The 13,889-nt window shown below is 36.6% G+C and overlaps 1 protein-coding gene across 5 annotated transcripts in view; it reads right to left on the reverse strand.

The window, feature by feature from the left end:
- The window catches only part of Adamtsl1 (ADAMTS like 1), a 946,298-nt gene that overhangs the window by 338,339 nt on the left and 594,070 nt on the right, over positions 1 to 13,889 (reverse strand). For all 5 annotated transcript variants that reach the window (XM_074051743.1, XM_074051742.1, XM_074051741.1 and 2 more), the window contains one exon: positions 8,076 to 8,203. In XM_074051743.1, the coding sequence (XP_073907844.1) occupies positions 8,076 to 8,203 (128 nt within the window). The remainder of the gene's footprint in view (positions 1 to 8,075; positions 8,204 to 13,889) is intronic.

Genomic DNA, 13,889 nt, shown 5'->3' on the forward strand with positions numbered 1-13,889 from the left:
AGCCAAAACCAAAACCAAGTAATCTAAGCAAAACAGGGCTGCAGGGGCGTGCTTCAGATGTACAGTACTTGCATAGTATGTTTATGGCTCTGGGTTCAAGCTCTAACACCTCAAAAAACAAATTATCAAGCATTTGAGTGTTGCTATATGCTAAACACTTTAAAATAAACAGAAGAGGAGTCTTTATAACTTAATTTGGAAAAACACAGGAGTTCCTAATTAATGTATAAAATGATTTACAGAATAAAATATCAATAAACACAAATATCCCAAACCCTAAGTTCTATGGATGAATTTTTTAATAAAACTTGAGGGAATTCTCATATATCTGAAAATATCTTGCAACTACAATCAGTAGTTAAATTAAGAGTTTTTCATTCCTGAGGGAAAACTCTTGCCCTTCTCAGTTATATCTAACTTGTCTCATACATAGGGAATAATAAATATTTATTGAGTGAATTAATTATAATTGAGGGAAAATAAAATCCTTAGAAGCACTATTGAACAAACCAAAGTACACAGGAAAAAAAACAACAACAACTAAGACTTACGGATTCCCAATATGGCAAGTAAAAGTTATGAGTCAAACACATTTCCAATCATTTTTTATTCCAACAATTCCAACAAACTGGCTTATGAGATAAACCAGACCATAAATTAGTCCTGACCAGTTAGTCATTAGCCCTAGTGTGTGATTCTCCTGAAAGGAGATCAGATTCTGGAAAAGTACTCCACTCAGATATATGCCTGCAGTATTAGAAGTCATAGTAATACATTTAGGCTCGGCTTTGACCCAAAAAAAGTAAGGGAAAGACAATCTCAAACTCTTAAACATATGCCTCCGAAAGTGCAATCTTCTTAAACAATGAAAAGGCCATCTCATATAAGTGACATGAGTAGGCCCACTCTGAACTTGTATATCTTTCTTTCAAACAAAAACTCAAACATTTCCTAGGAAAACAAGGCCAGTAACATACAACACTAGATGAAGAATAACAGATAAATCTTGCTTTGGGGATCACTTGAGTTGAAAGTTTTAAAGTCTTTTAAACTAAGTCCCGCAAATCTGATTTGGATGTCATGATAGAAATGAGGTGCCTTAAAAAGAAGAAAAACTCCATGCCCAAGTAGCCAAATCTTACTGTTGAAATTTTTCTTTTGGTATTTATTATTATATGGTGTAGAAATTAGTGGCTAACTAAATCCTATATGAGTTTAAATATCAATATTTTCATAGGAGAAAATCTATGTTTATAATTAAAATTCAGAGAAGTTAGCTTACTTTTCCTAGCATAACTATTAAGAAATGAGAACTTTAGAATGGTACTCCTCATTCTTGTGGAATAAGACTCCTTGGAGCTATTTATTGTAATTTTTCTGTGTTTATGTTGACACCATTTTGACAGTCATGTCTCTGTGTAGTAAGACCAAAATCTTACTGTTTTTGGGTACTCCCAACAATGTGATAACTTTCATCTCTTGTTCACCTGATAATTTTATTCAACTCAAGGAGTCAATTTAAAATTTATTAACTTTTGAAGAATGCTATAATTCTTTATAAGTAGACTGCTCTCTCTTTTTACACACACACACACACACACACATCTCCAATCATTTAATCAGTTAGGATTCAGTAAAATATTCATGCTCTTAGTGTGTTAATTAACTACAGTATTCACCTACTTACCCATAGATTAATTTGGTTAATTCAATTAATCTATCAATTATTAATCTAGTTGATAGATTAGATAATTAGATTAATAGATAACTCTTAACCTAACTTATTGACTAGATTAGTCTGGCATTTCAGAAGGTTAAAAAAAAGGTCTGAACGATGTTTAAATCTTTTTTTAGCTGCCAGTGCAATGATTAACCTTGTAGTTAAGAGTGTGCAGTTATTTGACTCATTGCCATCAAATGGGCTTCAGTTTCCCTCTTGACCTGGTACTTGGCATCTTCCTAATACAGTGGTACAGGTGATGTTACTCACAGTATTAAGTCTTGTGCATCTGGAACTCCTTATGGGTAAAGTTAAGTTAGCTGGCTAAAGGCAAACCTAGAGTTCTCAGAGATAGATTTTTTTTTTCATTTTTCTTTTATTATTCATATGTGCATACAAGGCTTGGTTCATTTCTCCCCCCTGCCCCCACCCCCTCCCTTACCACCCACTCCACCCCCTCCCGCTCCCCCCCCCTCAATACCCAGCAGAAACTATTTTGCCCTTATTTCTAATTTTGTTGTAGAGAGAGTATAAGCAATAATAGGGAGGAACAAGGGGTTTTGCTGGTTGAGATAAGGATAGCTATACAGAGCATTGACTCACATTGATTTCCTGTGCATGGGTGTTACCTTCTAGGTTCTTTTTGATCTAACCTTTTCTCTAGTACCTGTTCCCCTTTTCCTATTGGCCTCAGTTGCTTTAAGGTATCTGCTTTAGTTTCTCTGCATTAAGGGCAACAAATGCTAGCTAGTTTTTTAGGTGTCTTACCTATCCTCACCCCTCCCTTGTGTGCTAAAGCTTTTATCATGTGCTCATAGTCCAATCCCCTTGTTGTGTTTGCCCTTGATCTAATGTCCACATATGAGGGAGAACATACGATTTTTGGTCTTTTGGGCCAGGCTAACCTCACTCAGAATGATGTTCTCCAGTTCCATCCATTTACTAGCGAATGATAACATTTCGTTCTTCTTTGTGGCTGCATAGAATTCCATTGTGTATAGATACCACATTTTCTTAATCCATTCGTCTGTGCTGGGGCATCTTGGCTGTTTCGATAGATATTTAGTATCAAGTTTAAAAGAGAAAGTTAAACAAAGGAGTTCACTGTAACATTATTTCAGAGTAGTTAGTGGGAAGGGTATAGAACTGGAAAGAGAAGAAGCAGCTTTCCAAGGTAACTGTTCATTCCTTATTTCACCAGAAACAAAATATGGGACCATCATCAAGTACAAGTAGGTATGGTCCCTTTGGTAATTAATAAGAAGGAAATATTTTGTAATTAAAATTTCACTTTGTGATGCAAGATTAGCATTATGAGTTACTCGAGGGAATGGAACATAATCTTTAAAAATTTTTATACTAGCATATATTTGTTGTGTATGGTATATATATTTATTGTGACAGTTGCATATGTGCATACAATGTACCTTAATTAGATTCACCACCTCCATCATTCTCCCTCATCCATAGTGGTAGGAGATGTTTATGCAGTGTTCTTTTATTGCTCAAACCAGGGTTGCAGTAAAGGCAACTACCAATGCTCCAGTATAGAAATTGGGAGAATTGAGCCCTGTTTACTGTCTGCAAGCCTCAGAAAAAAGACTGGGGAGAAGCCAGGGGAAGGGTTCTGCTCATTACCTTCCTGAGTCAGGGTTTTTCCCCCAACCATTAAGCACTGCCAGTTGGGAATGAAGGTTCTATTTTCACTCTGCTTTGCCTCCACTCACTTTTTCCCCTATAATCTTCAAAAGATCACTAAGAGAGGACATTCTCTACTGAGAAGGCTAAACAAGATCCTCATAATCTCCCAATCTATCAGAGAGCACAATTAACTCCAGAAGTTAAGATGTTGTTATCTAGTCCATTAAATTTGGGCAATGTAGTTCCCTTTACAATTCTATCATATTGAGAATAAACTAATTATTAGCTGACAGATTTTTTAAAAAATCAGACCTGAAAGTAACCTAAGAGATCATATGACCAGGGGCTAGAAAACTGGCCTGGAAAGTTAATTCAACAGGTGGATGGGATTTATTTGAACTGAATTTAAGTGCTTACCATAGGACTACTACACACTCTCAAGGGATATATACATTCATAACTTCTGACCTTTCTCTTTAGTGTCAGGCAACTCAATTGAATTCACATGCCTAAATCTGGAATGGAGAGATGAGTGAGAACCTGTATATTTCATGGACCCATTAAAAATGAGTAAGGAAGTCATAGAAGACCATTTATGATAGATTGCAACAATGGTCTCAATTTTTTACCTTCCCTTTCTCTCCTGCTTTTTCATGTAACACTTCTGCTCTCCCACTCTGACCCTTGGGGTTGGCAAGTGGCTTAGTTTGGATAATGGGATGTCAGCAGACAAAGACTTGGGATGAGCATTAGGAATCTCTCTTCTTTCTTTCCTCCTCCTCTTCTTCCTTCTTCCCTCCTTCGTTGCTCCCCACCCCCATCTCAGAACTGAGTTGCTGCAAATTAAACCAAATGAAGGCAGCCTAGATCAGCCACCCTCCGTATATGATCCAGGTCCTAAGAGTCACCTCTCCTTATCTGATATTTCACTGAGGTTTGGTGATTTATATGCCATATCATTGTGGTATTGGATAAATGACACACCAATGAGTATTTCCATTACAGCCAATGATCCAAGGAGACTAAACCATGATACACTGTAAGAACTTTTGTAAATGCCACAATGTATCCCCAGTATAGCAATAATTAAAAAAAGAATAAAAAAGATTTTGGTGGGTACTAAAATAAATGATATTGGTTGTTGAGAAAAAACTTGAAAACCTTTAATATCAAATTGTTTTAGTCTTGAAGCTGAACAGATACCTCAGAACATAAATGTTTCTGTTATATGAGTCAAATATCTTCCAAATCCACCCTAGGAATAAGTAATGATTTAATGAGTTAAGGATATTTTGTTAATATTATATTTTACTTAATAATATGCTTATTATTTCTTACTGATTAGTATTATCTATTTAATGATAATTAATTTTTATAGAAGAATATAACTGAAAAGTTGGGTGCTAGGTCTCTGCTGAAAGCATTTTGGAACATGAGGTTTAACTCCAGGAATTGCTGTTAATAGTGAAAGAACATCCTTATTGCAAGAAAAATACCAAGAAAACAAATAGCTTCTTAGAAGTTGGAAAACTTAAAGGATGCTGAAGATTATTACACTTCTTTCTAAGATCCTGGGTAGATTTACTCAAATTATATAGGGAGAATAACAGAATTCATCCAAATGAATGTTTGGTTCTCTTTAGATAACAGAGGGAACTTATTCCACAGATTCATTTCACATGAGAAAAAAAAAGAAAGATAATACAAGAGTTAAAATCCTATTTATAAAACTTGTGAAGTGATATGGAGTGTCAGAAGGAGAAAGCCAAGGAGCACACAAACATTTGGGGCTCTCTTATTCCAAACACAACAATCCAATGGTAAAGAAAACTGAATTTTGATTGTGGAGGGGCCCCTGCTGGGTGATTGGCCTAACCAGTGTCCAGACGGCTCCTGCCAGAGTGAGTTCTTTGCAACATCAGCTTTCAAGCACTTCTGAAATGATACACATTTTCAATCACAGCACAGAATCATACACACAAATATACAAGTGTGGATGTATTTGTAAGTATCTATACATGCTTCCTTTTGAAACACAGCATATACAAGGTTCTTGAATTCCAGCAGAAACCATTCAAGTAATGAGTATCTATTTTGTGGTTAAAACATCAAGTGCTTTCAAAAAAGAAATGTATACTTTCCATAAGAGCTAAGTTATCCTAAAAGTAACATCTCTGAACACTCAGTGGCATATTAACACAAGTGTTTTTATTTAGTCACTGTGGATCTTTATATTGTTTTGGACATGTAGATTTTCTAGAATCAATACACCTCCAGAGATAATGTGGTTTGTTTTGCTCCTTTTGAAATCTATAGCTGGAATATGTGGATCATTAGGGCACAATTTAGTTAATGAAGTCCTATCATGGGCTGCCGTTCCCAGAAAGCTCAGTAAAATGACTGACTGAATGAGTGAGTCAACCTTCATGTTGCTTGTCTCAAGAAGATCAGAATCAACACAGTTCAGCCTAAACTGACCTCGTAACAGAAGTCCAAGTGAAGTGTGGTGCCAAAATAGTAAGATGCAAGAATTTAATGATGGTAACAAGTTGCAACTTATTAAAAAATGACTAGAATTCTTTAAGAGTAAAACATATCTTCATGTACATAATACATTGCTCTATATTAAGCACTGTCCTCCCAGAAATAAAAACATATATTAATATTTCTCATAAATTTGGAAATGTCACCTTATTAGTGGCTTTTTCTTCAAATTTCTTTTTTTTTTTATGGTACTTGGGCATCAACTTAGTGCCTCACTCTTGCTAGGCAGGCTCTCAACCACATGAACCACTCTGCCAGTCCCTTCGTCAAATTCTTAAAGACTGGATGGCCAGTCTCCCTCGCCCACCATTTTTTTTAACTTCTTGTCCAGGCACCTATGAGTTTAACTGAATATATTCTTCCAATATTTAAAAGTCAAAGAAAGACATATCTTCTATATGCTTGTAAAAATTTACATTCCACTTTTCTAAATCTTTTTATTAGAAATATATTATAAGTAGAAAACAACTGTTATCTCCCGTGGTATTTTACTAAAATCCTAACAATTGTATCCTTTACATATTAGGTGGCAAAATTAGTATTTTAGAATTTCACTTAGTAACAATACTTGATCATTTGCTGGATGAAAAAACTATTTGTGACTTAGATTTAGTCCTTAAATTGTTTATTTATTTCTCACTAAGTAAAAGATTTTAACACAATGTAACCCTCACATCAGTGAGACAATATGAAAGTCCCCATGTATTTCTTACTAGTTTTATAATCCAAAGTTGTACATTTTGGATTATTGATATATGATTATTATCAGTTATATTATCATCATGTATTTCAGATTTAGTAAGTTTATGTTTAAAATTAAGAAAACATCAGGGCTAGGATTGTGGCTCAAGTGGTAGAGCACCTGCTTTGCAAGTGCGAGGTCTTGAGTTCAAACCCAGGTCCCACAAAAAAAAAACCAAATTCTAAAATCAAGAAAACAGGTGAATCGTATGTTGAAAAGGTCTAGTGTCTATAAACTCCAGATCTGGTTGATATGAAGCTGGCATCTAAAGAGGATAAACAAACTTGCTGGTAGAGGCAATTCAATAGACCTATCTTCATGCAGACCCCAAAACCAGCATGGTCAAATACTAGACTTGATCTTCCTTTGAGATATGCCTTTGGGCCACGGTTCTCAGGATTTCCATTGAGACCTGTTTGGAATCAAAATGACCTCTAGAGCTCAATGATTGAGTGAAGAGTCATCTATTGGGCTCCTTAAACCTCCTAACACTGTGAAGACCATTTGCAGGGAAACAGAAAAAGAATGAGAGTCAGACCTTGATTTTAAGGAATTCTCACTGTTACTGAAGTAAGTTGACATTTCCCTCAACCTGCCTCTCACTACTTTCTGCTGTTTGTTTAAAAAGTCTAGGAGAATCAGCATGTGTATTTTTTCTTCTTCTGTTTCATGTTTTATAACGTACAGTTATTTTGATCAGACCTCCTTCTTGCTGCCTTTAACACTTTTCACTGTCAAATAAAATCTTTTATTAAAAAATACTACCATGGTACTTTATATTTTATAGTTTGGAGACAAATCTAGTCATAGACCACACAACTCAAGAAGCAGTTTTGAATTATTATTACTCTTAGTAAAAACTTTCTACTCTAAGGCCTCAGACCTTTTCTTTTCAGCCTAGAAGTCATTAGCCACCTCTACCTCTGACCTCTTCAGCCCTCTCACTGTTGATGTGACAAATTCCATGGAAATTTCTCTCCTTCAAAACCTTTCTATATTAAAAATCAATCATTTGTTGAACCAAATGACCTTAGGAAGCTTCTGCTGTTAGAACTAACCCAACATGTCATTGGGTTAGTAGTGACCACATACACCGAGTACGCTATTAATGCTAGTGTTGCCATTATTGTCACCATAACTACTAAGGGGATTTTAAAAAGTGCAATGTATCATGGAGCTAATGATTCTAGAACCATTTCAAATAAATTCTCCTTCTGGATCTAACATCAACACAAATTTGCTCATTAAATAAGTTCAAATACATAACAGTATTTGAATGCCTAGCTAGAGATAGAGATTAGAAAGACAATTCTTTGTACTTCCTTCTGTTCCTTGTTTTCATCTAGATTTGTGAACACCAAAATGTTCAGCTTAACCCCACTTGCAGCCACTGGCTCTCACCAAGCCCCCAAGCGGGGACAGACTTACTTGCTGCTAAGACAGCGTCGCAGGGAGTAGGAAGCTCCCCCACCACAGGTGCGGGAGCACTCACTCCATGGACCCCAGGCATCCCAGAGGCCATCTCGGTCCTCCTCTGAGCGTGCTGTCCTGGAGCTCTGTAAGAAACAAGAGTATGGTGAGCATATGTCCCCACCAGACCCTGAAACCTACATCTTAAAATGTGGGTGGCTTTATGTATGTCCACAATGGCCTTTCTGGAAATGAAAATCTACATTGGAGTCTTTTCAATTTAATAATGTATATAAGTTAAAGGACCCTGAGCACTGGACGAAGGCCACATGGAAGAGAAATGTAGAGATAGGAATCTGGCTAACAGGAAGATTGATTGCATGGAAGTTGCAACTGCCCAGGGTTCACAAATCTATTCTTCACATCATTGTGGAAAGCAGCTACTTACAGAGGTATGTCCGTTCTGAGAAACTTGTGCACACTGGCCCTGCTTTCCAAATCTAACTACAGTGTATGTAACTAACATTTTTTATGAAGCAACTTTGTTCTCAGCTTTCAGACTTAATTGAAATAACTAACTGTAGGAGATAATTTTAGTAATGTAGTGCTTGTTGTTTCTAGGCTTCCTAGGAAAATTTGCATCCACTCTAAGTATACAGGTCTCCTTGTTGCACTTCACATTTTTCACAGAGATGAGAAAAATACATTTGTTAATAAAGCAAAGTCCAGGGTTAGAAACTATCTGATTTTGGTTATGTGTTCTTGAATGAAGTAACTTACAACCCCCTGATGACTTAATTTCCTTTTCTACAAAATGGAGATGATATAATCATGCCACAATACACATAGACACACATACACACATATATAAGAGGATTAGCTAAGTGAACTTACCAAGATAGTACTAGAGTAAAGCACTAAGTTTTAATTCTGCAATAATGGGATCCTCTATAAAACAGTTGCTATTAGGGGGAGTTGTTCAATTGACTAGTTCCTGGAACTTTTAAGACCTGTACAAATTACATTAGAAAACTGGTCTTACAGTATTATATAAGTGGGGTTGAAACTGGAACATGCTGTATTTAGATTCCTAAATCATTTGAAAGGGGTGAAGGACTAGCACGGTAGTTGTGAGCAGGCACCGTGGATCTACTTAGCCTCGGGTGAGTGTGAGGGGTCACTGACTGCAGAGCTTCCTAGCTGTAGAAACTTGGCATACACATAATCTCTTTATGCTTGTTTCCTTGTCATAAAGTGGGATAATAAAGATACCTACACTACTGTATCACTGTGAGGATTAAGAGTTAATATCTGAAAAGCACAACCCAAAGTGGAAACCCAAATGTTCATGGGTATATGAATGTGTTAATAAAATGTAGCATATAAACTCACTGGAACACTACTCAGCCTTAAAAAGAAAGGGCATCCTGACGCATGCTATCGCATGGGTGAAACTTTGAAGACATTATGCTACATGAAACAAGTCACACAAAAGATCACAAGCTGCATGATTCTACACGTATGAGTGGCCAGACCCATAGACACAGAACATAGAATGGTAGTTAACAGGCACTGGGAGAGAGGGCCTGAGGATTTAGTGTTTAATGGGTACAGACTCTCATTTTGGGAAGATGAAAGAATTCTGGCAATGGTTGGTGGTGCTGGTTGTGCAGCAAGGTGAATGCTCTTAATGTTACTAAACTATATGGTTAAAATGGTCAATGGTGTGGTATGCACATTTTACTACAACAAAATAAATACATATATACATCCAGGAAAGCACATAGGACCTAAGCAATAAACACTAGCTATGCATTTGTTGCTATTATTATTATTTAACATTAGTTTCTCTCATTTCCGACATCACTTATAAGCATAGGTGGGAACTGGAAGGTTACTGGAAGTACTCTGATAAGAACAGAGGTGGGTTTTTTTTGTTCTTTCTATTGAATGTAGTGGAGTCACTGCACTGTTGGGTGTCATCTCTTTGAAATCCCTGACTTTCTCCAGTAGTGTCTGGCTGCCACCTGTTGTAGTGCATCTACCTGATGATGTCATCTGCCAGCAGTGGTAGTTTCCTATAAAATGTGGCATAGCATGGGTGATAGGATCACTCTGATAATCCCTAAGTCTATTCTTTCTACAGAAAGTATTTATTGAACTCCAAGCTTGTTTTTCAGGATTAGTAAAATAAATCTCTAATCATTGCACTATGGAGTGATTATTTAACAGGTGATATAAGAAGTTACTGAAGTACATTGAATTACACATACTCGAGTCTGTTCTTCAGATGACCATTAAATCCACCCCCTCCCCAATCAACAAACATTTATTGAATATTTCTGATACCTTTTGTGTGTTCTCTGCGTGGTTGGAAGATGGGACTACTGAGAGAGAGGTAGTATTTTCCTGAAATTTTGCTTGCGTGACAAACATACGTTTGTATGATGCAATTTTCCAAATTCAATATGACTAAGATGAAAACAATATCACAAAAGCTAGTATCTGAAATGAGTGAGATGAGTGATGACATATTTGAATCTATCCAATTATTCTATCAAAAACAACAAAAAAAATCCCACACACAGCATTCACATGTGAACTGTATTTCCGTGTGAGATAAAAACACCACGATGCCAAATCCTTTGGGGAGTTTCCCTCTGGCTGTTCTCTGGGTAAGGAATTTAGGAAATAATACATGGTTGTGATTTTGTTTTTCTACAAAAACAGATTGTTTCAAAATCTGTGGTAAATTGCTTGATATTATCAATGTGCCCTGTCAGAAGAGGAAGTAAAAGGCTCTAAGGTGAAATTCTACTTACTAAACATCCTATGTCATTGTAAGTTACAAGTTTCAGCAGTTAGACATAGTAAGTGCCCACATGTCTCTGAAAGAGATCTCACACTGAGAAATGAGGCATGTGCCTATTTCTCGAAGTGGAACAAATTCCAAGTTTTCTTTTAGTGAGTGGAATAAACATAACTCATTTCAACTGAATCCATGTTTAATGTTAGAGAAAGTGATTTCCCTCCTTTTAAACTGTGCCAGATTGTTACATCTACAACCCGAAATAACATTTCAGCCATGCCTTTCAGATCATTTAAAATCTAGAGTATTTGCTCATTGCAGACTTTAAGACTATCTTCAATATAAACAACTTTTGTTTTTGTCAGGCTCTGGTAGAACTCATGTTTATTTCTCTCTTACTTTTGTATGTGCCATCCTTTTGACTTTATAGCAGCATTTTTATCAAAGTGTAAACTTTGAGTTGCATCTATTATGGAAAACTGAGTGTTGAAGAAAAATAAGGAATAGATAATGGGCTGCCTAAAAGCTGTGTTATTGCTTCTAAAAGCAAAAGTCTAAGCTTTTCTATACAACCAAGCTAATATGTTTTAATTTAAGTTATATCATACAATATTTTGATTTCAATGTTTCAAAAACAAGATCATGGATGCTATATAAGACAGTGATCAACAGATTATCCTGATCCCATGCAGCAATGACAGGTGAAATAATAGTCTTTAATAACAGAGAACTAAACAATAACTGTGAAATTCTTTTTGTAGGCTAATGTTTTACCTGTGGAGGAGTTATCATTAAAAAGTCAAGAGTGTATTTGATATTGAACTTCAAAGAAAAGGCCATTATGAAGCCCGTTCTTATTACTATAGCATGTATTTTACTTTATAGTTGGGTAAGAATGGACAATTAGCACCTGTTTTAAGCCAGCATTTGAGAAATCCAGCAAACACTAAGAGAAGAAAGATCTGACTCTTGGTTTTATAACCCCATGAAAACTGAGTATGTTCTTTGAGTTATTCAATTTAGAAAAAAAAATCTAGTCCTTTCTATATTTTTGGTGCCACATACTGACTTTTAAATGTAATGCTTGAGGGAGACTCTTTTTTTTTTCATTTTTCTTTTATTATTCATATGTGCATACAAGGCTTGGTTCATTTCTCCCTTGAGGGAGACTCTTAAATCAACTTGCTTTCTCACTGGAAAACTCAGTAATCGACTTCACAACACCATGGATCCATTGCTTCAGGACACTCTAGAGGCTCTAAATCTCAGTAAATACTAATTGCCTGGGACATAGTTTGTGGTTGCTGATTAGGACATACCTCCTAGGAATGTTAGAAGAGCTTCCCTACATCCATCAACCTCAGAATGTGTCATTTTCTCACCATTATCGACTTATCTAAACATAGTTGTCATCAGATAGTTTTGTGGTTAATTCCAGAACCAATTACACCAAAAGTCTTAGGTGAATGACTCCAAGCTCCAAGCTCCAAGAGTTAAATTGTTCGTGCAATCTCATAAAGCAATATTTTTCCTTGCATTTCACTGCCCAGTAGACACTTAACCTTAGAATGACTTCTTATGTACCTATTTATCCAGAAACCTCTTTCATTGGCACCAGGACAGGTTATCAAAGACTTATGGTATTGGAGGATGAAGCACAAATTAGCAATAAAAGTCTCTAGAGTTACATTTGCTCAGAGGCACACATATACACAGAGTACTTGGAAAATTATTTTTTTTCCAAATGTTGTAACAAGAAGTCAAGCTATACAGAACTAAATGAAAATGAAAGTAGGTGCTGAGAAGACGGTTGATAGGTGTTTGCAAAATTGAAGTCCTATAACAGCTGAAGTTATATTATAAGCAAAGTGTTTTTCAGACATCAACAGATCCTCAAAAGCAGCAGAATGGGTTACAGGACAAAGCTAAGAGTGGTGCTTACAATTGTAAGATCAGCAAGAAGGTCTGAGCCTCTGGTTTTCCTCTCCTTCCAGACACAGTTTAGCTTAAGCCATCTGGAGCCGTGCATGTGGCTATACAAAATAGATGTCACACACCTCTAAATTAAAAAGAGGGGCAACTCTTCCAATAATGAGAGAACCATTTTTTCCCTGTGGTGTGCCCATACAGAGTAGAGAAATGTATACACAGCAACATCCTGTCCATGTATGTACGAAGCTTTGGAAATGAATCTGCTGATACCATTTTTAGCTCTCCTACATACATCAGGTTGCTATAAATCTTATCTAATCCTTGGCTTCTTTAACAACTTGGAATACCGCTGCTGCTGCCAACTATGTGTGGTAGAGGTTGTGATTCCCCGCTCCTGAGGGCTTCCAGACATTAAGCAGTAACTGGGCTCTTGTAAAAGTCCATTAGCTTTTTGATGTACTTTCTTAAGGAGCATGGTGTATGGACAGTGAAGCATGCGCCTTCCCAGATAACATTTGTTGCTGGCTTTGCTTAGGAAATTCAGATCATCTGGTTCTTATCATAGCTGTACTGTTGGGGGATATGATGACCTGCCAGTGACACAGTGCATGGTCTTTTGGAGGCCACTGCATGAAGCCTGTCCCTTGCTACTGAGAAGTCAATTCCGTAACAGCATGTAAACTCTATCTGGGCCGAGGGTACTTTGAGTATCTGTCTTTCTTTTTCTTTCACTGGGCCTATGCATACATTCAAGCACACCCTGTTCACATTTCTGTTGGGGTGCCTAATTGCACCTAAGCCTGGAGGAGTAGTGATGAGTGAAAAAGCTGGGTTTTATTAAGTACCTATGTGCCAGGAAGTGAGTGTGCCAGGCTTTTCAGAAATTATTAAACCACAGGATGAACCAGGTCAGATGGGATATTCCCCCCATCCCATTTTAACAGTAAGAATCAGTGAGGTTGAACAACTTACATCATGGTACAGGAGAAAGAGCACACAGGCTTGGGATTCAGACAGACTCAATCATTCAGATACAAGTAAACTTGACTTAGGCCTGTTGCCAGATCTCTTTGACCAATATTTCTCCCTCT

The sequence above is a fragment of the Castor canadensis genome, chromosome 13 (assembly GCF_047511655.1).
Source record: "Castor canadensis chromosome 13, mCasCan1.hap1v2, whole genome shotgun sequence".
NCBI lineage: Eukaryota > Metazoa > Chordata > Mammalia > Rodentia > Castoridae > Castor > Castor canadensis.